At 44.4% G+C, this 20,749-nt stretch overlaps 1 protein-coding gene across 2 annotated transcripts; it reads left to right on the forward strand.

The window, feature by feature from the left end:
- Positions 1–169: 169 nt before the first annotated feature.
- On the forward strand, positions 170–20,012 carry ap4m1 (adaptor related protein complex 4 subunit mu 1). Of its 2 annotated transcripts, none has more exons than XM_034114060.1 (16): positions 170–473; positions 4,843–4,903; positions 5,054–5,139; positions 6,620–6,726; positions 6,912–7,008; positions 9,368–9,478; positions 9,789–9,866; positions 10,126–10,188; positions 11,423–11,489; positions 11,606–11,659; positions 12,411–12,517; positions 14,849–14,940; positions 15,937–15,981; positions 17,896–17,946; positions 18,707–18,824; positions 19,750–20,012. In XM_034114060.1, exons 2-16 carry the CDS (start codon positions 4,846–4,848, stop codon positions 19,939–19,941), a joined length of 1,326 nt encoding a protein of 441 aa, XP_033969951.1. In that variant the 5' UTR covers positions 170–473; positions 4,843–4,845; the 3' UTR covers positions 19,942–20,012. The 2 variants fall into 2 exon arrangements, with proteins under 2 accessions (XP_033969951.1, XP_033969949.1); XM_034114058.1 differs by having other exon boundaries at positions 4,846–4,903.
- The last annotated feature ends 737 nt before the right edge of the window (positions 20,013–20,749 follow it).

A 20,749-nucleotide genomic window follows, 5' to 3' on the forward strand; every position in this document is an offset into this window, starting at 1 on the left:
ATAAAAATTGCACATTAAATTTAAAGTTCCAAAATAGTATTTATTTCATTTATTTAACATCTTGTTAATTGATATAAATATAAATATATAAAATAATGCAGTACCGTTCCCCTCCGGTGCGGTAGGGGGCGCTGTGGTGTTTCCCGCCATCTTCTCTGACCCGGTTTGTAAACAGCAGTCTGTCAGTTGAGAGCTAAGAAGCTACAGACATTAATATACCTTTAGAGGAGCTTTTAATGCTTTATTTAACTATTTAAACTGTCGAAATGTATCAGCGTTGATTCATGAACGTTGTTCGGATCGTATGTGAGTTATTAGCAGTTTAATTATGCTGTGATAGTCAACTTTAACTGTTAACGGACCACCGTGAGCTGCGGTGAATTAGCTCCAAATGCTATTAATGGCTAAAAACAAACGGTTTTAGTGTATTTTATGTTATTAAACTCCTCTGTTTCTCTGTGAATCTACTCAAGGTAAGTAAAGCACTAACTGGCAACTCATAACATGTTTTATTTGATAGCTCTTTATCACATGTTAACAGCTGTAACCTCCTAACAGTTTCAGTCAATGTAATATTCCCTTACTCACCTAGACAACATATACTTTATTGAACCCAATTTGTGGAAGTGTTTTCTTCACAGCAGCATTGCACACAAGTTAATGGGGAAACTGATTAAACCTCGGGGAGAGCAACAGAAGAGGGATCCCTCTCTCTATATTAGATTAGAAGCATGTATTGTCATTTATACAAGTACAACAAGAAGAGTCAAGCTACTCCTTTCAAGGTGCCATCAAAACATTCATAATAGACAATGTTGGGGAATCATTTGCTTAGATATTCAACCTTTGACCCAGTTCATCATTTTCTCTTTTCACTGTCTCTTTTCCCACGGCACTGGTCTACGGCCTGGGGTTCTGCTGCTATCTCTCTTGAGGAGGGGCAGCTTGGCTTCTGCTGCTATCTCTCTGAAGGAGGGGCAGCTTGGGTTCTGCTGCTATCTCTCTTGAGGAGGGGCAGCTTGGGTTCTGCTGCTATCTCTCTTGAGGAGGGGCAGCTTGGGTTCTGCTGCTATCTCTCTTGAGGAGGGGCAGCTTGGGTTCTGCTGCTATCTCTCTGGAGGAGGAGCAGCTTGGGTTCTGCTGCTATCTCTCTTGAGGAGGGGCAGCTTGGGTTCTGCTGCTATCTCTCTGAAGGAGGGGCAGCTTGGGTTCTGCTGCTATCTCTCTTGAGGAGGGGCAGCTTGGGTTCTGCTGCTATCTCTCTTGAGGAGGGGCAGCTTGGGTTCTGCTGCTATCTCTCTTGAGGAGGGGCAGCTTGGGCGCATCGTTGTTGCCAGCTGTTGACCGAGCACAAGCTGACATGAGATAGTTTATTGTTCAGGGACATCTAGAAGCCCTTCTTTTTAGGGACGTAGGTTCCCTGGCGCACGTTCTTTTCTATGGACGACAGCTCTAGTTAGATTCAGGGTCCATATTTGTTTAGTCTAACTTTTGAAGAATGTTGATTATTACCCTCTGAACTAGTTAAAACCTGGAACTACAGAAGAGCTCTTCAGAATTGATTGTGGCATCTCAACCGTGTGGTCAAACAGTGGCCCGTGACATGTCTTATGAATTCTCCGGCCGAAGCTCCAAATAAACCGTCAGTGTTTGCCATCAAAGCTCCAGCTCTCCTCGTGTCTCTCTGAGTCCTGACTCCATCAAAGCTCCAGCTCTCCTCGTGTCTCTCTGAGTCCTGACTCCATCAAAGTTCCAGCTCTCCTCGTGTCTCTCTGAGTCCTGACTCCATCAAAGCTCCAGCTCTCCTCGTGTCTCTCTGAGTCCTGACTCCATCAAAGCTCCAGCTCTCTCGTGTCTCTCTGAGTCCTGACTCCATCAAAGCTCCAGCTCTCCTGTGTCTCTCTGAGTCCTGACTCCATCAAAGCTCCAGCTCTCCTCGTGTCTCTCTGAGTCCTGACTCCATCAAAGCTCCAGCTCTCCTCGTGTCTCTCTGAGTCCTGACTCCATCAAAGCTCCAGCTCTCCTCGTGTCTCTCTGAGTCCTGACTCCATCAAAGCTCCAGCTCTCCTCGTGTCTTTCTGAGTCCTGACTCCATCAAAGCTCCAGCTCTCATCGTGTCTCTCTGAGTCCTGACTCCATCAAAGCTCCAGCTCTCCTCGTGTCTCTCTGAGTCCTGACTCCATCAAAGCTCCAGCTCTCCTCGTGTCTCTCTGAGTCCTGACTCCATCAAAGTTCCAGCTCTCCTCGTGTCTCTCTGAGTCCTGACTCCATCAAAGCTCCAGCTCTCCTCGTGTCTCTCTGAGTCCTGACTCCATCAAAGCTCCAGCTCTCCTTGTGTCTCTCTGAGTCCTGACTCCATCAAAGCTCCAGCTCTCCTCGTGTCTCTCTGAGTCCTGACTCCATCAAAGCTCCAGCTCTCCTCGTGTCTCTCTGAGTCCTGACTCCATCAAAGCTCCAGCTCTCCTCGTGTCTCTCTGAGTCCTGACTCCATCAAAGCTCCAGCTCTCCTCGTGTCTTTCTGAGTCCTGACTCCATCAAAGCTCCAGCTCTCATCGTGTCTCTCTGAGTCCTGACTCCATCAAAGCTCCAGCTCTCCTCGTGTCTCTCTGAGTCCTGACTCCATCAAAGCTCCAGCTCTCCTCGTGTCTCTCTGAGTCCTGACTCCATCAAAGCTCCAGCTCTCATCGTGTCTCTCTGAGTCCTGACTCCATCAAAGCTCCAGCTCTCCTCGTGTCTCTCTGAGTCCTGACTCCATCAAAGCTCCAGCTCTCCTCGTGTCTCTCTTTGAGTCCTGACTCCATCAAAGCTCCAGCTCTCCTCGTGTCTTTCTGAGTCCTGACTCCATCAAAGCTCCAGCTCTCATCGTGTCTCTCTGAGTCCTGACTCCATCAAAGCTCCAGCTCTCCTCGTGTCTCTCTGAGTCCTGACTCCATCAAAGCTCCAGCTCTCCTCGTGTCTCTCTGAGTCCTGACTCCATCAAAGCTCCAGCTCTCATCGTGTCTCTCTGAGTCCTGACTCCATCAAAGCTCCAGCTCTCCTCGTGTCTCTTTTGGCGCATTTCCATTGCAGCGCGTAGCTCGCTTTAAGCGTGCCGTGTCGTGCCGTCCCCTTTTTTGGTTGTGCTTCCACTAGGCCTCGTTCCGGCGCGGCACGGCGCGGGGCCACTTTTTCCCCTCTTTTCTGGCCCTAGAAAATTGTGGTTCTATCGGGGCCAACAAACAGGGCTGAGTCGGGCTGAGTATGCTAAACTAGAGAGAGGAGCGCTGGCAAGAGGGCTAGAACTACAACAAGATGGACATATTTGACCGTGATTTAATTGTAATACACGTTTCAAAATGATGCCGAAGTAACAACATACTGATACCGGTTAGTAAAACCATGAATTAATGCTTTGTCAAGTCTGCAGACAGACGGCAGGGGAAAAACCTTTTAAAATGCGTGTTTTTCTAGATGGAGATTGGCTAAGCTAACGCAGTATATGCCCCGACCGTCCACACTCACAACAACGGCCTATACAGACATAAATAAGGCAGCGACTGTATTCACCATGACACAGGCAGTCTGTGGTGTGTACTTGTTTAACTTTTGTCGAGTTTCTGAACATATATAAGGAGCTGTGAGCTCTGAGTGCTCACAGCTAACGGCTGTGTTGTGTTTCTGGATTTCTCATTGAAGATGACGTCACGGCTCCGCCTACACTGCGTTACTATAGTAACTACCCCAGTTCCTAAACTGTAATGGAAGCGCAGCATGAAGTGAGTCGGCCCTGTTAAGGCCCAACGCGGCCAAGCCGTACCGAGCCGTACCGAGTGTGGCCGAGGCCGACCGTGTAGTGGAAATGCGCCATTTGAGTCCTGACTCCATCAAAGCTCCAGCTCTCCTCGTGTCTCTCTGAGTCCTGACTCCATCAAAGCTCCAGCTCTCCTCGTGTCTCTTTGAGTCCTGACTCCATCAAAGCTCCAGCTCTCCTCGTGTCTCTCTGAGTCCTGACTCCATCAAAGCTCCAGCTCTCCTCGTGTCTCTCTGAGTCCTGACTCCATCAAAGCTCCAGCTCTCCTCGTGTCTCTCTGAGTCCTGACTCCATCAAAGCTCCAGCTCTCCTCGTGTCTCTTTGAGTCCTGACTCCATCAAAGCTCCAGCTCTCCTCGTGTCTCTCTGAGTCCTGACTCCATCAAAGCTCCAGCTCTCCTCGTGTCTCTTTGAGTCCTGACTCCATCAAAGCTCCAGCTCTCATCGTGTCTCTCTGAGTCCTGACTCCATCAAAGCTCCAGCTCTCCTCGTGTCTCTCTGAGTCCTGACTCCATCAAAGCTCCAGCTCTCCTCGTGTCTCTGAGTCCTGACTCCATCAAAGCTCCAGCTCTCCTCGTGTCTCTTTGAGTCCTGACTCCATCAAAGCTCCAGCTCTCCTCGTGTCTCTCTGAGTCCTGACTCCATCAAAGCTCCAGCTCTCCTCGTGTCTCTCTGAGTCCTGACTCCATCAAAGCTCCAGCTCTCCTCGTGTCTCTCTGAGTCCTGACTCCATCAAAGCTCCAGCTCTCCTCGTGTCTCTCTGAGTCCTGACTCCTGTTGCTTCAGAAGTTTCCCCCACAGACAACATACAACAAAGACACGCAGCATTCATTCATACATGAAATAACAACAAATACATTGCAGAAAATAGTATATTGACATGAATGGGTTTTTGCACAGGGGAGGAAGACTAAAAAGGTAACAGTGCAAGAGTTCAGTGCAATCATTGCTCTGGGGAAGAAACTGTCTTTATATATATCTATACAAATATTTCTATATACAGCACGGAGTGTGTTGTCCAACAGAGGGAGTTATGTTGTGTTTGTGTCTCAGCAGATGATCTCTCAGCTCTTCATCCTGTCCTCAAAGGGAGACAACCTCATCTACAAAGACTGTATCCTCTCATTTAGTTATCTAAAATACTAAATATGTGTTTCTGTCCGTATTTACAATTTTTCAAATAGATAAACCAATAATAGATAAACTCAACTTTCTGTTTTAACTTCCTGTTTGTTTAAAGAGTACTTCTTAACCTCAGCATCAGTCCGCGGGGAGGCAGGAAGTGATGTCATCAACGTTTTCTACGAGAAGGTGACGGCGCTGCCTGGAGACCAGCCCCCTGTCGTCATGGTAACTGTGTGTGTGTGTGTGTGTGTCTGTGTGTGTGTGTGTATGATGTAGTGTGTGTGTGCACTGTTGTGTGTGTGTGCACTGTTGTGTGTGTGTGCACTGTAGTGTGTGTGTGCGCACTGTAGTGTGTGTGCGCTGAAGTGTGTGTGTGTGTGCACTGTTGTGTGTGTGTGCTGTTGTGTGTGTGTGCATGCACTGTAGTGTGTGTGTGCGATGTTGTGTGTGCGCTGAAGTGTGTGTGTGTGCACTGTTGTGTGTGCGTGCGCTGTAGTATGTGTGCGTGTGCTGTAGTGCGTGCGCTGTAGTGTGTGTGTGTGTGTGTGTGCGTGCGCTGTAGTGTGTGTGTATGTGTAGTGTGTGTGTGTGTGTGTGCACTGTTGTGTGTGTGCACTGTAGTGTGTGTGTGTGTGTGTGTGCGCTGTAGTGTGTGTGTGTGTGTGTGTGCGCGCTGTAGTATGTGTGCGTGTGCTGTAGTGCGTGCGCTGTAGTGTGTGTGTGCGCTGTAGTGTGTGTGTGTATGCTGTGTGTGTGTGTGTGTGTGTGTGTGTGTGCACTGTTGTGTGTGTGCACTGTAGTGTGTGTGTAGTGTGTGTGCTGTAGTGTGTGTGTGTGTGCGTTGTAGTGTGTATGTGTGCGCTGTAGTGTGTGTGCGCACTGTAGTGTGTGTGCGCTGTAGTGTGTGTGTGTGTACGTGCGTTGTAGTGTGTGTGTGTGTGTGTGTGTGTGTGTGTGTGTGTGTGTGTGTGTGTGTGTGTGTGTGTGTGTGTGTGTGTGTGTGTGTGTGTGTGTGTGTGTGTGTGTGTGTGTGTGTGTGTGTGTGTGTGTGTGTGTGTGTGTGTGTGTGTGTGTGTGTGTGTGTGTGTGTGTGTGTGTTTCACAGTCAAACCTTTATTACAAAAAAAATCCATATTAGCATCATGTTGTACATTTTATTTTGAAAAACCTGTGTGAACCTTTACTTTGAAAAAGACTGTTCTACCTAACCCAAAAGGACTTAAACCACCAAACAATGTAAACACATGTAGATTTAGTTTACACTGTTAGTACCTGTTTATGCCCTCTCTAACTCTCAACACATATTTAGGATATCTACATTTTAACCTCTGTATTTTATAACTGATCATAATCTGGTTGATTGCCACTGTTTACACACACACGGACCTAGCTTTGGTTTGCATACATAACACAGTAAAATGAATAAAACAAATTAGAATACTAATAAATAAATATTTAGAAAAAATAAATATAAATATATAGTAAAAGGAAATACAATAAAAAATATGACACATTCCTTTAAAAAATAAAAATATGCAGTGAATCTGAATTAAAAGTGTAAGAGATAGCAGGTAGCCTCACCTGCTGTGATTTATATAATAAAACAATATATTTAATATATCTGCACCTCTGGTTGGATGCTACCTTGCATCTGCACTCTGCACAATACATTTTATTTATTGTTGCTGTTGTTTATTTTCTGCAGAATCACGGAGATCTTCACTTCGTCCACGTCAGGCAGGGCGGGCTGTACTGGGTCGCCACGACGACCGCTGACTCCTCCCCCTTCAGCATCATCGAGTTCCTCAACAGGTACAGGTGTTCCTCTGTAATAATATAATACAATGATGTAGCTCTCTTTGAATTTTAATAGTATTTTATGCACATATGACACATTGTCAGACTTACTGTTGTCACACACACACACACACACACACACACACACACACACACACACACACACACACTCTCATGCTAGCACATGTGATGTTCCTCAGGTTGGCGTCTCTGGTGAAGGATTACTGCGGCGCTCTGACGGAGAAAGCGGTGCAGATGAACTTCGCTCTGATCTACGAGCTGCTGGACGAAGTCGTGGTGAGAGTTTATCTACTTAAATAAAACAGGAACTACAGATAAATATTAGACTCTCAGCGAGGGGAAGGACTCTGCAGAGATGTGTGTCACTGTGACTGTGGTAAAATTCAGTTTATCTACTTACCGTATCGATCCGAATATAAGACGACCCCTCTTTTTGGGGAAAAATACCTATTCAAGATCCAAGGCTTTTATTGTCATTTGTACATTAGCTACACTGTAGATATGTACAAATGACAATCTGAGGTCACAGAATCCAACAGTGCAACACAATAAAACAGATACTTCAATCAGGAGAGACGGTTTTGATGTAAGAATACATATTTATTGCCAGGAATACACAAATGAATGTAATGGCGATTAGGCCCCGTTGTGCAGGAGTATCATTCGGGAGGGGAGAACCGATCCGATGAAACCCCCGGGGTCTAGACCCTGGTGATGGTGAATGGATAGTTGGGTTCGGTCTGAAGGGGAGTGGCTTAGCTTGACCCTGGTGGTGGTGAATGGATAGTTGGGTTTGGTCTGAAGGGGAGTGGCTTAGCTTGACCCTGGTGGTGGTGAATGGATAGTTGGGGTCGGTCTGAAGGGGAGTGGCTTAGCTTGACCCTGGTGGTGGTGAATGGATAGTTGGGGTCGGTCTGAAGGGGAGTGGCTTAGCTTGACCCTGGTGGTGGTGAATGGATGGTTGGGTTCGGTCTGAAGGGGAGGGGCTTAGCTTGACCCTGGTGGTGGTGAATGGATGGTTGGGTTCGGTCTGAAGGGGAGGGGCTTAGCTTGACCCTGGTGGTGGTGAATGGATGGTTGGGTTCGGTCTGAAGGGGAGGGGCTTAGCTTGACCCTGGTGGTGGTGAATGGATGGTTGGGTTCGGTCTGAAGGGGAGTGGCTTAGCTTGGCCCTGGTGGTGGTGATGAATGGATGGTTGGGGTCGGTCTGAAGGGGAGTGGCTTAGCTTGGCCCTGGTGGTGGTGAATGGATAGTTGGGGTCGGTCTGAAGGGGAGGGGCTTAGAAAAGGGGTGGAGAAGGGCTGCGTCGAGTCACCTGGAATGACAGTTGTCAGAGGGGAGAGCAGATTTAAAAAGGGTTAGCGGAGCGCTATGATAGGCTTGTGAGAATAGAGCGAAGTGATTGGTTAAGCTGGGGAGTGACGCCCCCGATCACTTGTTGAGAGGAGAGAGAGTAGTAACATGGAAATAGTAAATTAATGAGGAAAGACGGTCTTCCTGGTTGAACTTGCGCTGAGCTTCATTAGTGCAAGAAAATACAAATAAAGTAGAATAGAAATAGTGCAAGAAGAGTCTTTATACAAATAAATGGAATATTGATGAGTTGCAAACAGATGAATGTTATGGATGTTCTTTCAAAAGTTCAGGTGTTTAACTTTTGAAAGTTGTGTGGACCTTCGCCTCTCTTGTTTATTAACTCGCCTACTTTTGATCCACTGTGTTGGAGTTGGTCTCTGTGTTTCTGCTTCTCTCCCTCCTGTTGCTGTGTACTGTTTCTTTAAGACGGTGTCTCGCTTTTAGGGAACACTCCTTTGGCTCGATCTGTTGTTGTGACTGTGTAATTACATCGAAAAGTCCCGACCCCGAATATAAGTCGACCCCTCTTTTTCAGATTTTATCTCGGAACAAAAACCCGTCTTATATTCGGGTCAATACGGTAAATAAAACGGGAAATACAGATAATTATTAGACTCTCAGCGAGGGGAAGGACTCTGCAGATGTGTGTGTGACTGTGATGGTGGTAACATTCAAAATTATGTAAAGTGTGTTTGTGTTCAGGCAAATCTCACAGGGAGGAGTGTGTGCAGCTGGTTATCAATGCAAACATATGAGGTCATGGTTAATAAATGGCTCTACCACACACCATTCACTATAGGAAGCTACCTGTGGCTTACTGTTATATGTATAAAGAAGGGATGCACATGTATGGTCCAGTTATATAAGCATATATGTGTCGTGTTTTTAACTGATTGTATTATCGTGTTTTTTAAGTTGATTTACATATGATTTTCGGGTGATTTACAGCATCAGTACAGGGACTACAGAGGAACGAGACTCTTGGCTAACTCTGCAGAAATGTCTATTTACATAACTTGTTGCTGTTAAATAAATACATAAGATTAAATAAATAAGAAATTATGATAACATAAATCAGATAAGATAAGATGGACCTTTATTTAAACCGCAACAGGGTAAGAATGAAAAACACGACAGCACAGATTCAAACAAGACTACAGATGAATACTATTAAAGATACAACAAAAATGATATATAGTCAAGTAACTTTAAAATAAGAAATGAACATATACATGTGTACCCCCCCCCCCCCCCCCCCCCCGCCCCTCTGCCCCTAAGGATTATGGGTACGTTCAGTCGATGTCCTCTGACGTCCTGAAGAACTTCATCCAGACTGAAGCCGTCTCTCCACGACCTTTCAGCCTCTTTCAGCTCAGCAACGTGGGCCTGGTGAGACACACACACACACGCACGCACACACACACACACACATACACACACACACACACGCACGCACGCACGCACGCACGCACACACACACAAATGCTAGCACACACACACACACACACACACACACACACACACAAATGCTAGCACACACACACGCACACACACGTTAGCACACACACACACACACACACACACACACACACACACACACACACACACACACACACACACCTCTATATACACCAGCATGATAACAAATACATGTCATAACTGTATTTCATGTGTTTGTCCCTCTTGTTGTTGTTTACAGTTTGGAGCAGAGACGCAGCAGAGTAAAGTGGCTCCGAGCTCAGCAGCCAGCCGACCAATCCAGAGCAGCCGAGAGCAGGTGAACCATATATCCATCTATCCATCTATCCATCTATCTATCTATCTATTTGATAGAGAATCTGAGGCATTTAAATGTTTATTTAGTTAATGAGTTTTATATATAGACTTGGTAGTATATTATATTATATAGTTAATAGATTTTCTTTCTCCAGGGTTAGGGTGTGACATCAAATAACCGACATGCTCCAGGAAATATAAATATATAAAAGTGACTTCCTGAATAAATCTTTCCTACATTTGTGTGTTTTATTTTCCAGGGAGGGAAGAGCGAGATATTTGTGGACGTGATCGAGAGGATGTCTGTCGTCATCGGATCCAACGTGAGCAACAACATTCAAATAAACCTCTGAAATAAAGAGGCTTTAAACTCTTCTCATTATTTATTATTCTGCTCATTTACGGGTTTATATTATTTTCAGTTTTTAAATTGCCCACGCCTGCTTCTCTGTGATATAAAAAATAACTTTATTACTTTTTTTATTCTCCTGAGGCCTGCACCTGGATATGTTTGAGTTACCCGGTTTACCTAACCCAAAACAAACGCGCTCTCGCTAAGTGGTCCTACGACGCTGGTTATCAACTCTGTAACTCAAGCCAGGGTTTCTCCATCCGGCTGAGTGCGCGTTCACATGAAAGGGGCGGGGTTAGCAACATTTGACCAATCACAAACATGGAGAAGCGTACTGACAGCACAGCGTCATACTTCCTGAAGGAAAAGTGAACTATAATATTAGACATATGAAGAAGTTAAACTTTAAACATCCATGACTTAAGGGTGCATTCACACCTAATAGTCCACTTCTCAGGTTCGCACCAGCCGTGTCCTATCTAGTCAGGTGTGCGTTCACATGAGAGGGGTGGTATTTGGAGCATTCGACCAATCTCAAACATGGAGAAGCGTACTGACAGCGCAGCGTCATACTTCCTGAATGAAAAGTAAACTATAATATTAGACATACGAAGAAGTTCAACTTGAAACATCCATGACTTAAACACTTTATCCAGGATCAAAGCCACATAGCTGCACCTGCAAGGTGAATACAGCTGGTAAAAGAAAAAGTGTTTTGAATGCGTACATTAACAGGTTTATGATATCACTGCCCCGTCCAAGACACGATCTGACTTTAATTACATTTGACTCAAGTGTTTCGTCAACTTAATGTGTTGCTTAAAATAATACTTCTGCATACAGTATGTGACACTGTGAGTGTTGCACGGCCAGATACGGCTCAGCTGACTCAGATAAGGAAATATATGATACATTATGATGTGATATGATATGAATGATAATGGGACACATCGACGTCTGCACTCACAGTGCCGCGGACTGTACTTAATGTTACTCTGATCCGGTTACTTATGTCGTGGCAGATATTTAAGTAAGCTTTCTTAACGCTAATGTTATAATAGTCAGATTGCTCTGAAGATGGGAGGGGATATTCTATTAATGTTCACGTTAACCCTGAAGTCACCTCGCTAACCGAAAATCCGGCTTCGTAGTACAGGGCTCTGCTGGCTGTTACAGTGTTTTATGTTTAAACCTTGTCTCTGCAGGGAGTTTTAATGAAGGCAGACGTGGAGGGAGAAATCAAAGTCAAGTGCTACATGCCGAACTGCTCAGGTGAGATTATGCATAAATAAAAATTCCTAAGACATTTTTATTTATTGATTCGTATTAACTTTTTATTTATTTTATTTTATTCAAATTAACATGTATTTTTCGTCTTTTGTCCAAAGAGATGCGGATTGGTCTGAATGAGGAGTTCAGCATCGGCAAGTCACAGCTCAGAGGTAACACACACACACAAAAATATACTCCAATTAAATAATCATTTCAATGTTTATGTTGATTACTTAACATTTAAATCTACCAAAAGGTGATGAATATACTTGAACATGAGTAATTTTGGACAGCTTTCAACTCTCAGCAAACAGCCCTCTGCGCACACACACACACACACACACACACACACACACACACACACACACACACACACACACACACACACACACACACACACACACACACACACACACCCTGGCGACCGGACCGCTCCTTCATAATGCGCCTTCTCCTCGTTTTCCCAGCATTCACTGGATTATCCGTAAATCATACAAACAAAACCAAAACGTTGATTTATCTGTTTTGGTTTAAAAACTGAATAACGTCGTTTTTTTGGTTTTCCGAAAAACCAAAAAACAACACCGGTTCTTTTTTAAACTTTGTTAATATGTTTTGGATGCATATTGTTCTAGTATTTGTTCAGGCTGTTACATACAATTAGCCTCTGTTGCTACCTGCTGGTGGTGAGTACATATTAAAATCAGTTAAAATTGACAACCGGTCCACGATTTTTTTTTAATGTATCTACCGGTCCTTGGCACAATAAAGGTTGGGAACCCCTGCTCTAGATGATGTGGTTCTGTGTAGATGATGTGGTTCTGTGTAGATGATGTGGTTCTGTGTAGATGATGTAGTTCTGTGTAGATGATGTGGTTCTGTGTAGATGATGTGGTTATACGTGGTTGTGTCTCCTCTCAGGTTACGGAGCAGCCGTCAGAGTGGACGAGGTGAGCTTCCATCAGGCTGTGAAACTGGACGAGTTCGACAGCAGCAGGATCCTCAGACTGAGCCCCAGCCAGGGAGAGGTCAGACACTAACATTACATACTATAACATTACACTGTCTCACTGCTGGAGGCCGACACATGATACACACCTCCTCTCAGACACACTACCATATAGAGCGGTGCAGGAACGAGTCCTAAAACCCGGAAGTGAGTCAGCATTTCACCACTTCCTGTTCCCTCGCCTCAGAGCCAATGGGATTTCTCCATAGGATTTTGGAAAATAGCTGGAAATAGAGAGCCAAAGTCCATCCCTTTCCGGTGGAACCCATGGGACCTTATTTCGGAAAAATTATGTATTGAAGTCAATGGAGAGAGAAAACTTATCTTTCGATCCCGTTTGAATTGTGCCATGAATTACACATATGATGTTTGTCAATCTTAAAAAATCATTTCCAAGTAAAAAAAAGTCACAGTTTGTCGTAAAACTGTTGAAATATAAGACTATGAAAAATACGCAACTAGAAAGACTACAAATCCCAGAGTCGCGTAAGTGATGTCATCATTGTTTTCCTCCACTAAATATAAGAGATAGCTAAGATAAGATAACTTTAACACGATGCCTGTGTGCTTTGTACCAGGCTGTAATCATACCAGCAATGGGTCTTGCTCGTTCTTTCGCTTCCCGTCTGATGAAAGGACCAGGAGTGTCTGGATCAAGTTAGCTACCTAGCTAGTAGCAAGCACGTTAGTTAGCATTACAGTCGGCTTAGCCTTGTCATTTTTATCAGCCTTAACATGAAGTAACATGAAGTAACCCAACATGTTAGACAGTAGAGTAGTAGTCATATTTCGTGAACCCTTTGAAGAGTACTGTCACACCGGTGTGATCATTCTATAATACACCGTTTAAGCCCGGGGGAGACATGCTAACGCTAACGCTAAATTAGCATCTGCGATCTTTTCTACTTCATGCTATCTGCACAAATGGTTGACATTAAACATTAAAAAGATCAGGCAGTTCAGGGAGAATCGAAGGCAGGCAGGCAGCTTTGCATGACATTCTTCAGGACGTGTTTCATTGTGGTGATAGTGAGGGTGATAGTGAGGGTCAGGGTGAGGGTCAGGGTGAGGGTCAGGGTGATAGTGAGGGTCAGGGCGAGGGTGATAGTGAGGGTGAGGGTGATAGTGAGGGTGAGGGTCAGGGTGAGGGTGATAGTGAGGGTCAGGGTGAGGGTGAGGGTCAGGGTGAGGGTGATAGTGAGGGTGAGAGGGTGATAGTGAGGGTGAGGGTGATAGTGAGGGTGAGGGTCAGGGTGAGGGTGATAGTGAGGGTCAGGGTGAGGGTCAGGGTGAGGGTGATAGTGAGGGTCAGGGCGAGGGTGATAGTGAGGGTAGTCAATCCCTTTTTTGGCAAGACAGTAGTGACGGCCATCTTGTTGGTGTGTGTTGTTGTGCGAGACCAGAGATGTAGTTCATTGAGCGGTTTCACACACACAATGTGTTACTTCATAGTTTTACGGCAATTTCTTTTTATTTTGACTTGCAAAATTATCTTTTAAATTGACAAACATCATATGTGTAATTCATGGCACAATTCAAACGGGATCGAAAGATAATCTTTCTCTCTCCATTGACTTCAATACATACTTGAAATAATAAGGTCCCATGGAGGTCCACCGGAAAGGGAGGGACTTCGCCTCTCTATAAGGTCTGTGGTTGAGACACATTTAAGAGACGGATCACGTTTTGTTCTACGACATTAAATCCATCAGCAGTGACCCCACTGGTGATTTCTGAAGAGTTGACGTGTGGTTGTTACCAAGTGGCTGAATAGGACTACAGAAGTCGTGGAGGACGTTGTACGTCATTACGCCGAACACGTAAACACTCCTCTAAGTTAGTTTGCCCTGTTCTGCTTGAAAGCAAGTACCTGCCTCCTGCAGATTGTTCAAACGCTTCAACTCGTACCATTTAGAATCTGTGTGTTTGATATGAATCTGAAGTTGGCGTGACGTTGAAGTCGTGCTGCTGGACTCGGCTGTAGTTCCTTTAAAGCATAACGTTAGCATTTTGCTTCTGGAGATTAGATTTATGATTAGAACATTATAAAAGTAGGGTAGACATGTGGAGATTATCCGGCTGAACAAAACGTGCATTTATCAAACAGGTTATTTTTCCACAGATCTTATTTCCAGCTATTTTCCAAAATCCTCTGGAGAAACCCCGTTGCTTTTTTGTGGAACCCGCAGCTTCCTTCAGGGTGAATACGTCCTCCCTGCACCGCTCTATTAACCTTCATTGTTTTATTAACTCTGTCTGACTGCAGGAGGGCAGACACAATATGATACACACTTTGTGTTGTAGTTTATACAGTTTGTACTAGAGGAATAAAGTTCCTCCTCTTCCTCAGCAAACAGTGATGCAGTACCAGCTGAGTGATGTTCTCCCGTCAGCGCCTCCTTTCCGTCTCTTTCCCACCATCGAGAGAGACAGCGGGGGGAAGTAAGTCAAAACATCCCATGATAATAAAAACTATATTCATTCCTTAGTAGAAAGTGAGAAAAAAATGTATGTTGCTAATAAAGGCAATGATTGTATTAGCACAATGATGGGGGCAAAACAAATGGTGTAATGAGGAGTATGTTAAAGGTCACCTATCATGCTATTTGTAGGCAATAGCATAGGTCTCAGATATATACAAATATATAAAAAACATGTCTATGAAGTGTTTTGCTCAAAATACCAAACAGATCACCCATTCTAGCCATGCCTCATATCCCTCTATTTCACTTCCTGTTTCTAAAGTGCTGATTTGGGGTATAAAGCTTTAATAAATAAAAAGGAGGGGTCTGAGCTCATGCGGGACCCAGCAGCTACTGTCTAAACTAAATACTGCCGTGATGAAACGCCATATCATGGATTATCAAGGATTGTTTCTGAAACAGTATGGAGCTCAAAGGCTTTCTCTCTTGCCGGTTATACCACAAGGTGAGTTCCTTTTTATTTCCTGCTTCTTCACACACATGCTCTCCAGTACAGGTTAGCTCTGAGTGTTAGCGATGCTAATGTAAACACCGACCATATTACGTCCAAAACAGTCGGGCATTGTTTCTGATAGCAACGTTTCTGATAGGGCCGTGGGTCCACATTTCAGATATTACGTCATATCGGACGCAAATCTGGATCAGCTCCGTTGAAGCCCCGTTTTTAGAGATTTGGGTACGGAGGAAAAGAGAGAGGGTTTATTTTCTGACGCTGCGTGAGTTCCTGACACACCGGGGACACATATTTATGTATAAATAATACAAATAATAAATACTTATGGAAATATTTAAATATATATTTATTATATTTTATATATACTAATACATATGAAAAGTGATGTATTTTATTCCCTTTCTAGACATACTGACTGTATTGTTTGTTTCTTTTGTTTTTCTTAATGTTAAGGTTGTTTGTTTGTTTGTTTTCTTAATGTTATTGTTGTTTGTGTTGCAGGCTGCTGATGTACCTGAAGCTCCGCTGTGATCTGCCTCCGAAAAGGTGACTTTCATTTATAATACCTGCTGCAGGTGGATTGATTCTAACTTTATTTATTAACTATTACCTACAGTACGTTAGTCCAGGGGTTCCCAGCCTGAGGGGTAAATACCAGAGGTGTGGACTCGAGTAACATGACTTGGACTCGAGTAACATGACTTGGACTCGAGTCACATGACTTGGACTCGAGTCTGACTCGAGTCCAAGTCATGTGACTCGAGTCACCAATTTGATGACTTTAAACTCAACTTGACAAAATCACAAAACACTTGCGACTTGACTTGGACTTGAACACCAATGACTCAGGACTTGACTTGGACTTGAGCCTTCTGACTTGAGGTGACTTGATACTTTAATTCAGGGGTCTCCAACACCTTACTGATCCCTCTTAAAATAGAAAACCAATACATTGTGACTAATAAAGAGCAGTTTGATTATTAAGTATTATTCTGTTGATAGATGTCATTACATTTGGTGAAAATCACATAATGACTTGTTTAAGACTCGGTTTTTCAAAGTTTAGGACTTGGACTTGACTTGAACTTGAGCACAAAGACTTGAGACTTGACTCGGACTTGAGTGCAAAGACTTGAGACTTACTTGTGACTTGAGCGCAAAGACTTGAGACTTACTTGTGACTTGCAAAACAATTACTTGTCTGTCTCACTGCCTGTCTCACTGTCTGTCTCACTGCCTGTCTCACTGCTTGTCTCACTGTCTGTCTCACTGTCTGTCTCACTGTCTGTCTCACTGCCTGTCTCACTGTCTGTCTCACTGTCTGTCTCACTGTCTGTCTCACTGCTTGTCTCACTGTCTGTCTCACTGCCTGTCTCACTGCCTGTCTCACTGTCTGTCTCACTGCCTGTCTCACTGTCTGTCTCACTGCCTGTCTCACTGCTTGTCTCACTGTCTGTCTCACTGCCTGTCTCACTGCCTGTCTCACTGCCTGTCTCACTGCCTGTCTCACTGCCTGTCTCACTGCTTGTCTCACTGTCTGTCTCACTGTCTGTCTCACTGCCTGTCTCACTGTCTGTCTCACTGCCTGTCTCACTGCTTGTCTCACTGTCTGTCTCACTGCCTGTCTCACTGTCTGTCTCACTGTCTGTCTCACTGCCTGTCTCACTGTCTGTCTCACTGTCTGTCTCACTGTCTGTCTCACTGCTTGTCTCACTGTCTGTCTCACTGTCTGTCTCACTGCTTGTCTCACTGTCTGTCTCACTGCCTGTCTCACTGTCTGTCTCACTGCCTGTCTCACTGTCTGTCTCACTGCCTGTCTCACTGCCTGTCTCACTGCCTGTCTCACTGCCTGTCTCACTGCTTGTCTCACTGTCTGTCTCACTGCCTGTCTCACTGTCTGTCTCACTGCCTGTCTCATTGCCTGTCTCAGTGCCTGTCTCAGTGCCTGTCTCACTGCCTGTCTCACTGCCTGTCTCACTGTCTTTCTCACTGCTTGTCTCACTGTCTGTCTCACTGCCTGTCTCACTGTCTTTCTCACTGCTTGTCTCACTGTCTGTCTCACTGCCTGTCTCACTGTCTGTCTCACTGCCTGTCTCACTGTCTGTCTCACTGCCTGTCTCACTGCCTGTCTCACTGCCTGTCTCACTGCTTGTCTCACTGTCTGTCTCACTGCCTGTCTCAGTGCCTGTCTCACTGCCTGTCTCACCTGTCTCACTGTCTGTCTCACTGCCTGTCTTACCTGTCTCACTGCCTGTCTTACCTGTCTCACTGCCTGTCTCACTGTCTGTCTCACTGCCTGTCTTACCTGTCTCACTGCCTGTCTTACCTGTCTCAGTGCCTGCCTCACTGCCTGTCTCACTGCCTAAAAGACTATAAATAAACAATCCAACGCGCTGATTGGTGGGCACTCCATATATTGAGTATTATTATAATTAAAATGTGTTGTCCTTGTGTTTGCAGCGCTGCCATTAACCTCTGCGCCTCCATCCCCGTCCCCAAAGGATCCGTGAGGTGAGAATTCAAATGACCCGACGTTTGTTTATGGAAATGATCCGTATGTAAAGACGAGCTGCAGCGACATCTCACTTTTTATATTTGAATGTGTTTTTGTTTCTGCTCTGTGATCACGAGTGTGTGTGGAAATCAGATTTGAGAGCAGCGTGTCTCTCGTTAGCGTGTTTTTAAATAGCACACGACATTAACAAAGCAGCCGCAGCGCAGGTGAGCGAATGGAGCGCTCCTCATTTGGTATTTAAAGTCACACAAAACTCAAATTAATGGTGTGTGTGTGTGTGTGTGTGTGTGTGTGTGTGTGTGTGTGTGTGTGTGTGTGTGTGTGTGTGTGTGTGTGTGTGTGTGTGTGTGTGTGTGTGTGTGTGTGTGTGTGTGTGTGTGTGTGTGTGTGTGTGTGTGTGTGTGTGTGTGTGTGTGTGTGTGTGTGTGTGTGTGTGTGTGTGTGTCTTTCTTCTTCATGTCTTTCTGCATTACCCTTTAGGTTAGTTGTTGTTATTATAGGTATAGTTTTAGACACTTTCATGTGGAAAACCATATTATATTCTATATATAAGGTTTTGGGTTTTTTTTTTCAGACAACTTCTTTCATAAAAAAAAATGACTTTTCCCAAAGATTCTGAATTTCCCCAAACTTTTTTCTGAAATTCTCATTTTGTTCAAAATCCTCACTTTTTCACAAAGAATTAATTTTTCTGAAAATGCTGACATTTTTCCAGAATTCTCACTTTTTTCTTAAAACCCTCACTTGTCTACTCAGCATGTCTCTGGAGCTCAGTTCTCCGGATCAGAGCGCTGAGCTGAAGCTTCAGAGTCGATCCATCGAGTGGACGATCCCACGCTTCCCCGGAGGAACACAGCTGTCCGCTCTGTTCAAGGTACAAACACACACACACACACACGCACGTACAGACACACACACGCATGCACGTACACACACACACACACACACACACACGCATGTACGCACACAGACACGCATGTACACACACACACACACACACACACACACACACACACACACACACCGACACAGTTTCAGTTTCTTAAAGAGCAGTTTCTCAGTTTATTGTATTCATCTCTCTCTCTGGTGGTCTCCCCTCCACACACACACACACACACACACACACACACACACACACACACACACACACACACACACACACACACACACAGTCACACCGACACAGTTTCAGTTTCTTAAAGAGCAGCTTCTCAGTTTATTGTATTCATCTCTCTCTCTGGTGGTCTCCCCTCCACACACACACACACACACACACACACACACACACACACACACACACACACACACACACACACACACACACACCACACACACACACACACACACACACACACCACACACACACACACACACACACACACACACACACACACACACGTTAAAATGGGATGACACATCTGGTTCATGAAGTATAGGATGACTGTAGGTGACTCTCTGCTGATATCATTCACACACATCTTCCCTCACAGGAGAATCAAATTGCACCTCAGCCATTACAAAAGGAATAAAAAACATTCATTTTAACATCAATATTTTTTTTAAATATATATTTAATTATCCAAGATATTAATTGCCAGCAACAGCTCCACTGTTATTGTGTATGCATATAATAATAAAGAACTTGAAACGTCTCCTGAGGGTGGAGGTTAGGAGGGAGGGTGACAATAAGGTGTTTTTTCAATATTTCTGAAACTCGTACAAAATAAAAGTTTCAGTTTCTTAAAGAGCAGTTTTCCAGTTGATGTTGATCCTCTCTCTCTCTGGTCTCTCCCCCCCAGGTGGAGGTCCCTGGCCTCTCGCCCTCCTCCCTGATGGAGGTGGGTCCGATGGTTCTGAACTTTGAGCTCCCGAAGCTCACGGTGTCGGGTCTTCAGGTCCGGTTCCTCCGTCTGAGCCCGGTGCAGCCCGGCCCGGCGCAGCGCTGGGTCCGCTACGTCACGCACTCTGACTCCTACATCCTCAGGATATAAACTCTGATCAGCTGTTATTGTATAAATCCATTATTTATTTTATTACATGTCTGTAAATAAATGTAATATAATCTTTACAGTGTGTGGCTTTTTTATTACATTTAACTTTACTTTTTTAACTTGAATAAATAGCTGTTGTTACAAACAGGCTTTGCTGTAAACATAAAATACAAACAGGAAGCTTCAAAAGCAGAATACTACAAATAATTTCCCCATTTCACTTCTGCTTCACAACTTCAGTTTCTGTGGTTCATTGTTTGGGTTTGACCTTTTCATTTTTTAAAGGGGGACGTTCTCCTTCCTGCAGTGTGTTTATAGCAGGTATTAGTGCATGTAAATGGTCTGCTAAGGCTAAAATCCCTGTTTCTCTCCGACACACTCCACTCTTTCCCCTGGTATTTTAACAGCACCAAAACACAAAGGTACATTCCTTGCATAACACCCAACAACTATTTAGCATTAAATGGAATTGTTGTATGTATATTTGGAACTTTTCCACCTTCTTTATACAATTTCTGCACAAGCTACCATTTCTAGATACTGCACATTTGGATATATTTACATGTTTTTTATCATATTAATTTTCATCTTTGACATGTTCCCTTATGTATCTAGTTTTCTCTTAGTATGTTTACCTTATGCACCAAAACGCCAGGGCAGATTCCCTGTATGTGATAACACACCTGGCAATACATCACATGCATTATTGTTTTTGTTCATTCCTCCTATTATAGTTATAGTGTTTTAACATTAGACACTTCATGTGTTGCTGAAGAGCCCCTGCGTTGCGCAACGTGATCTGCAGCCA

Source organism: Trematomus bernacchii, unplaced genomic scaffold, assembly GCF_902827165.1.
Source record: "Trematomus bernacchii unplaced genomic scaffold, fTreBer1.1, whole genome shotgun sequence".
Classification (NCBI taxonomy): domain Eukaryota; kingdom Metazoa; phylum Chordata; class Actinopteri; order Perciformes; family Nototheniidae; genus Trematomus; species Trematomus bernacchii.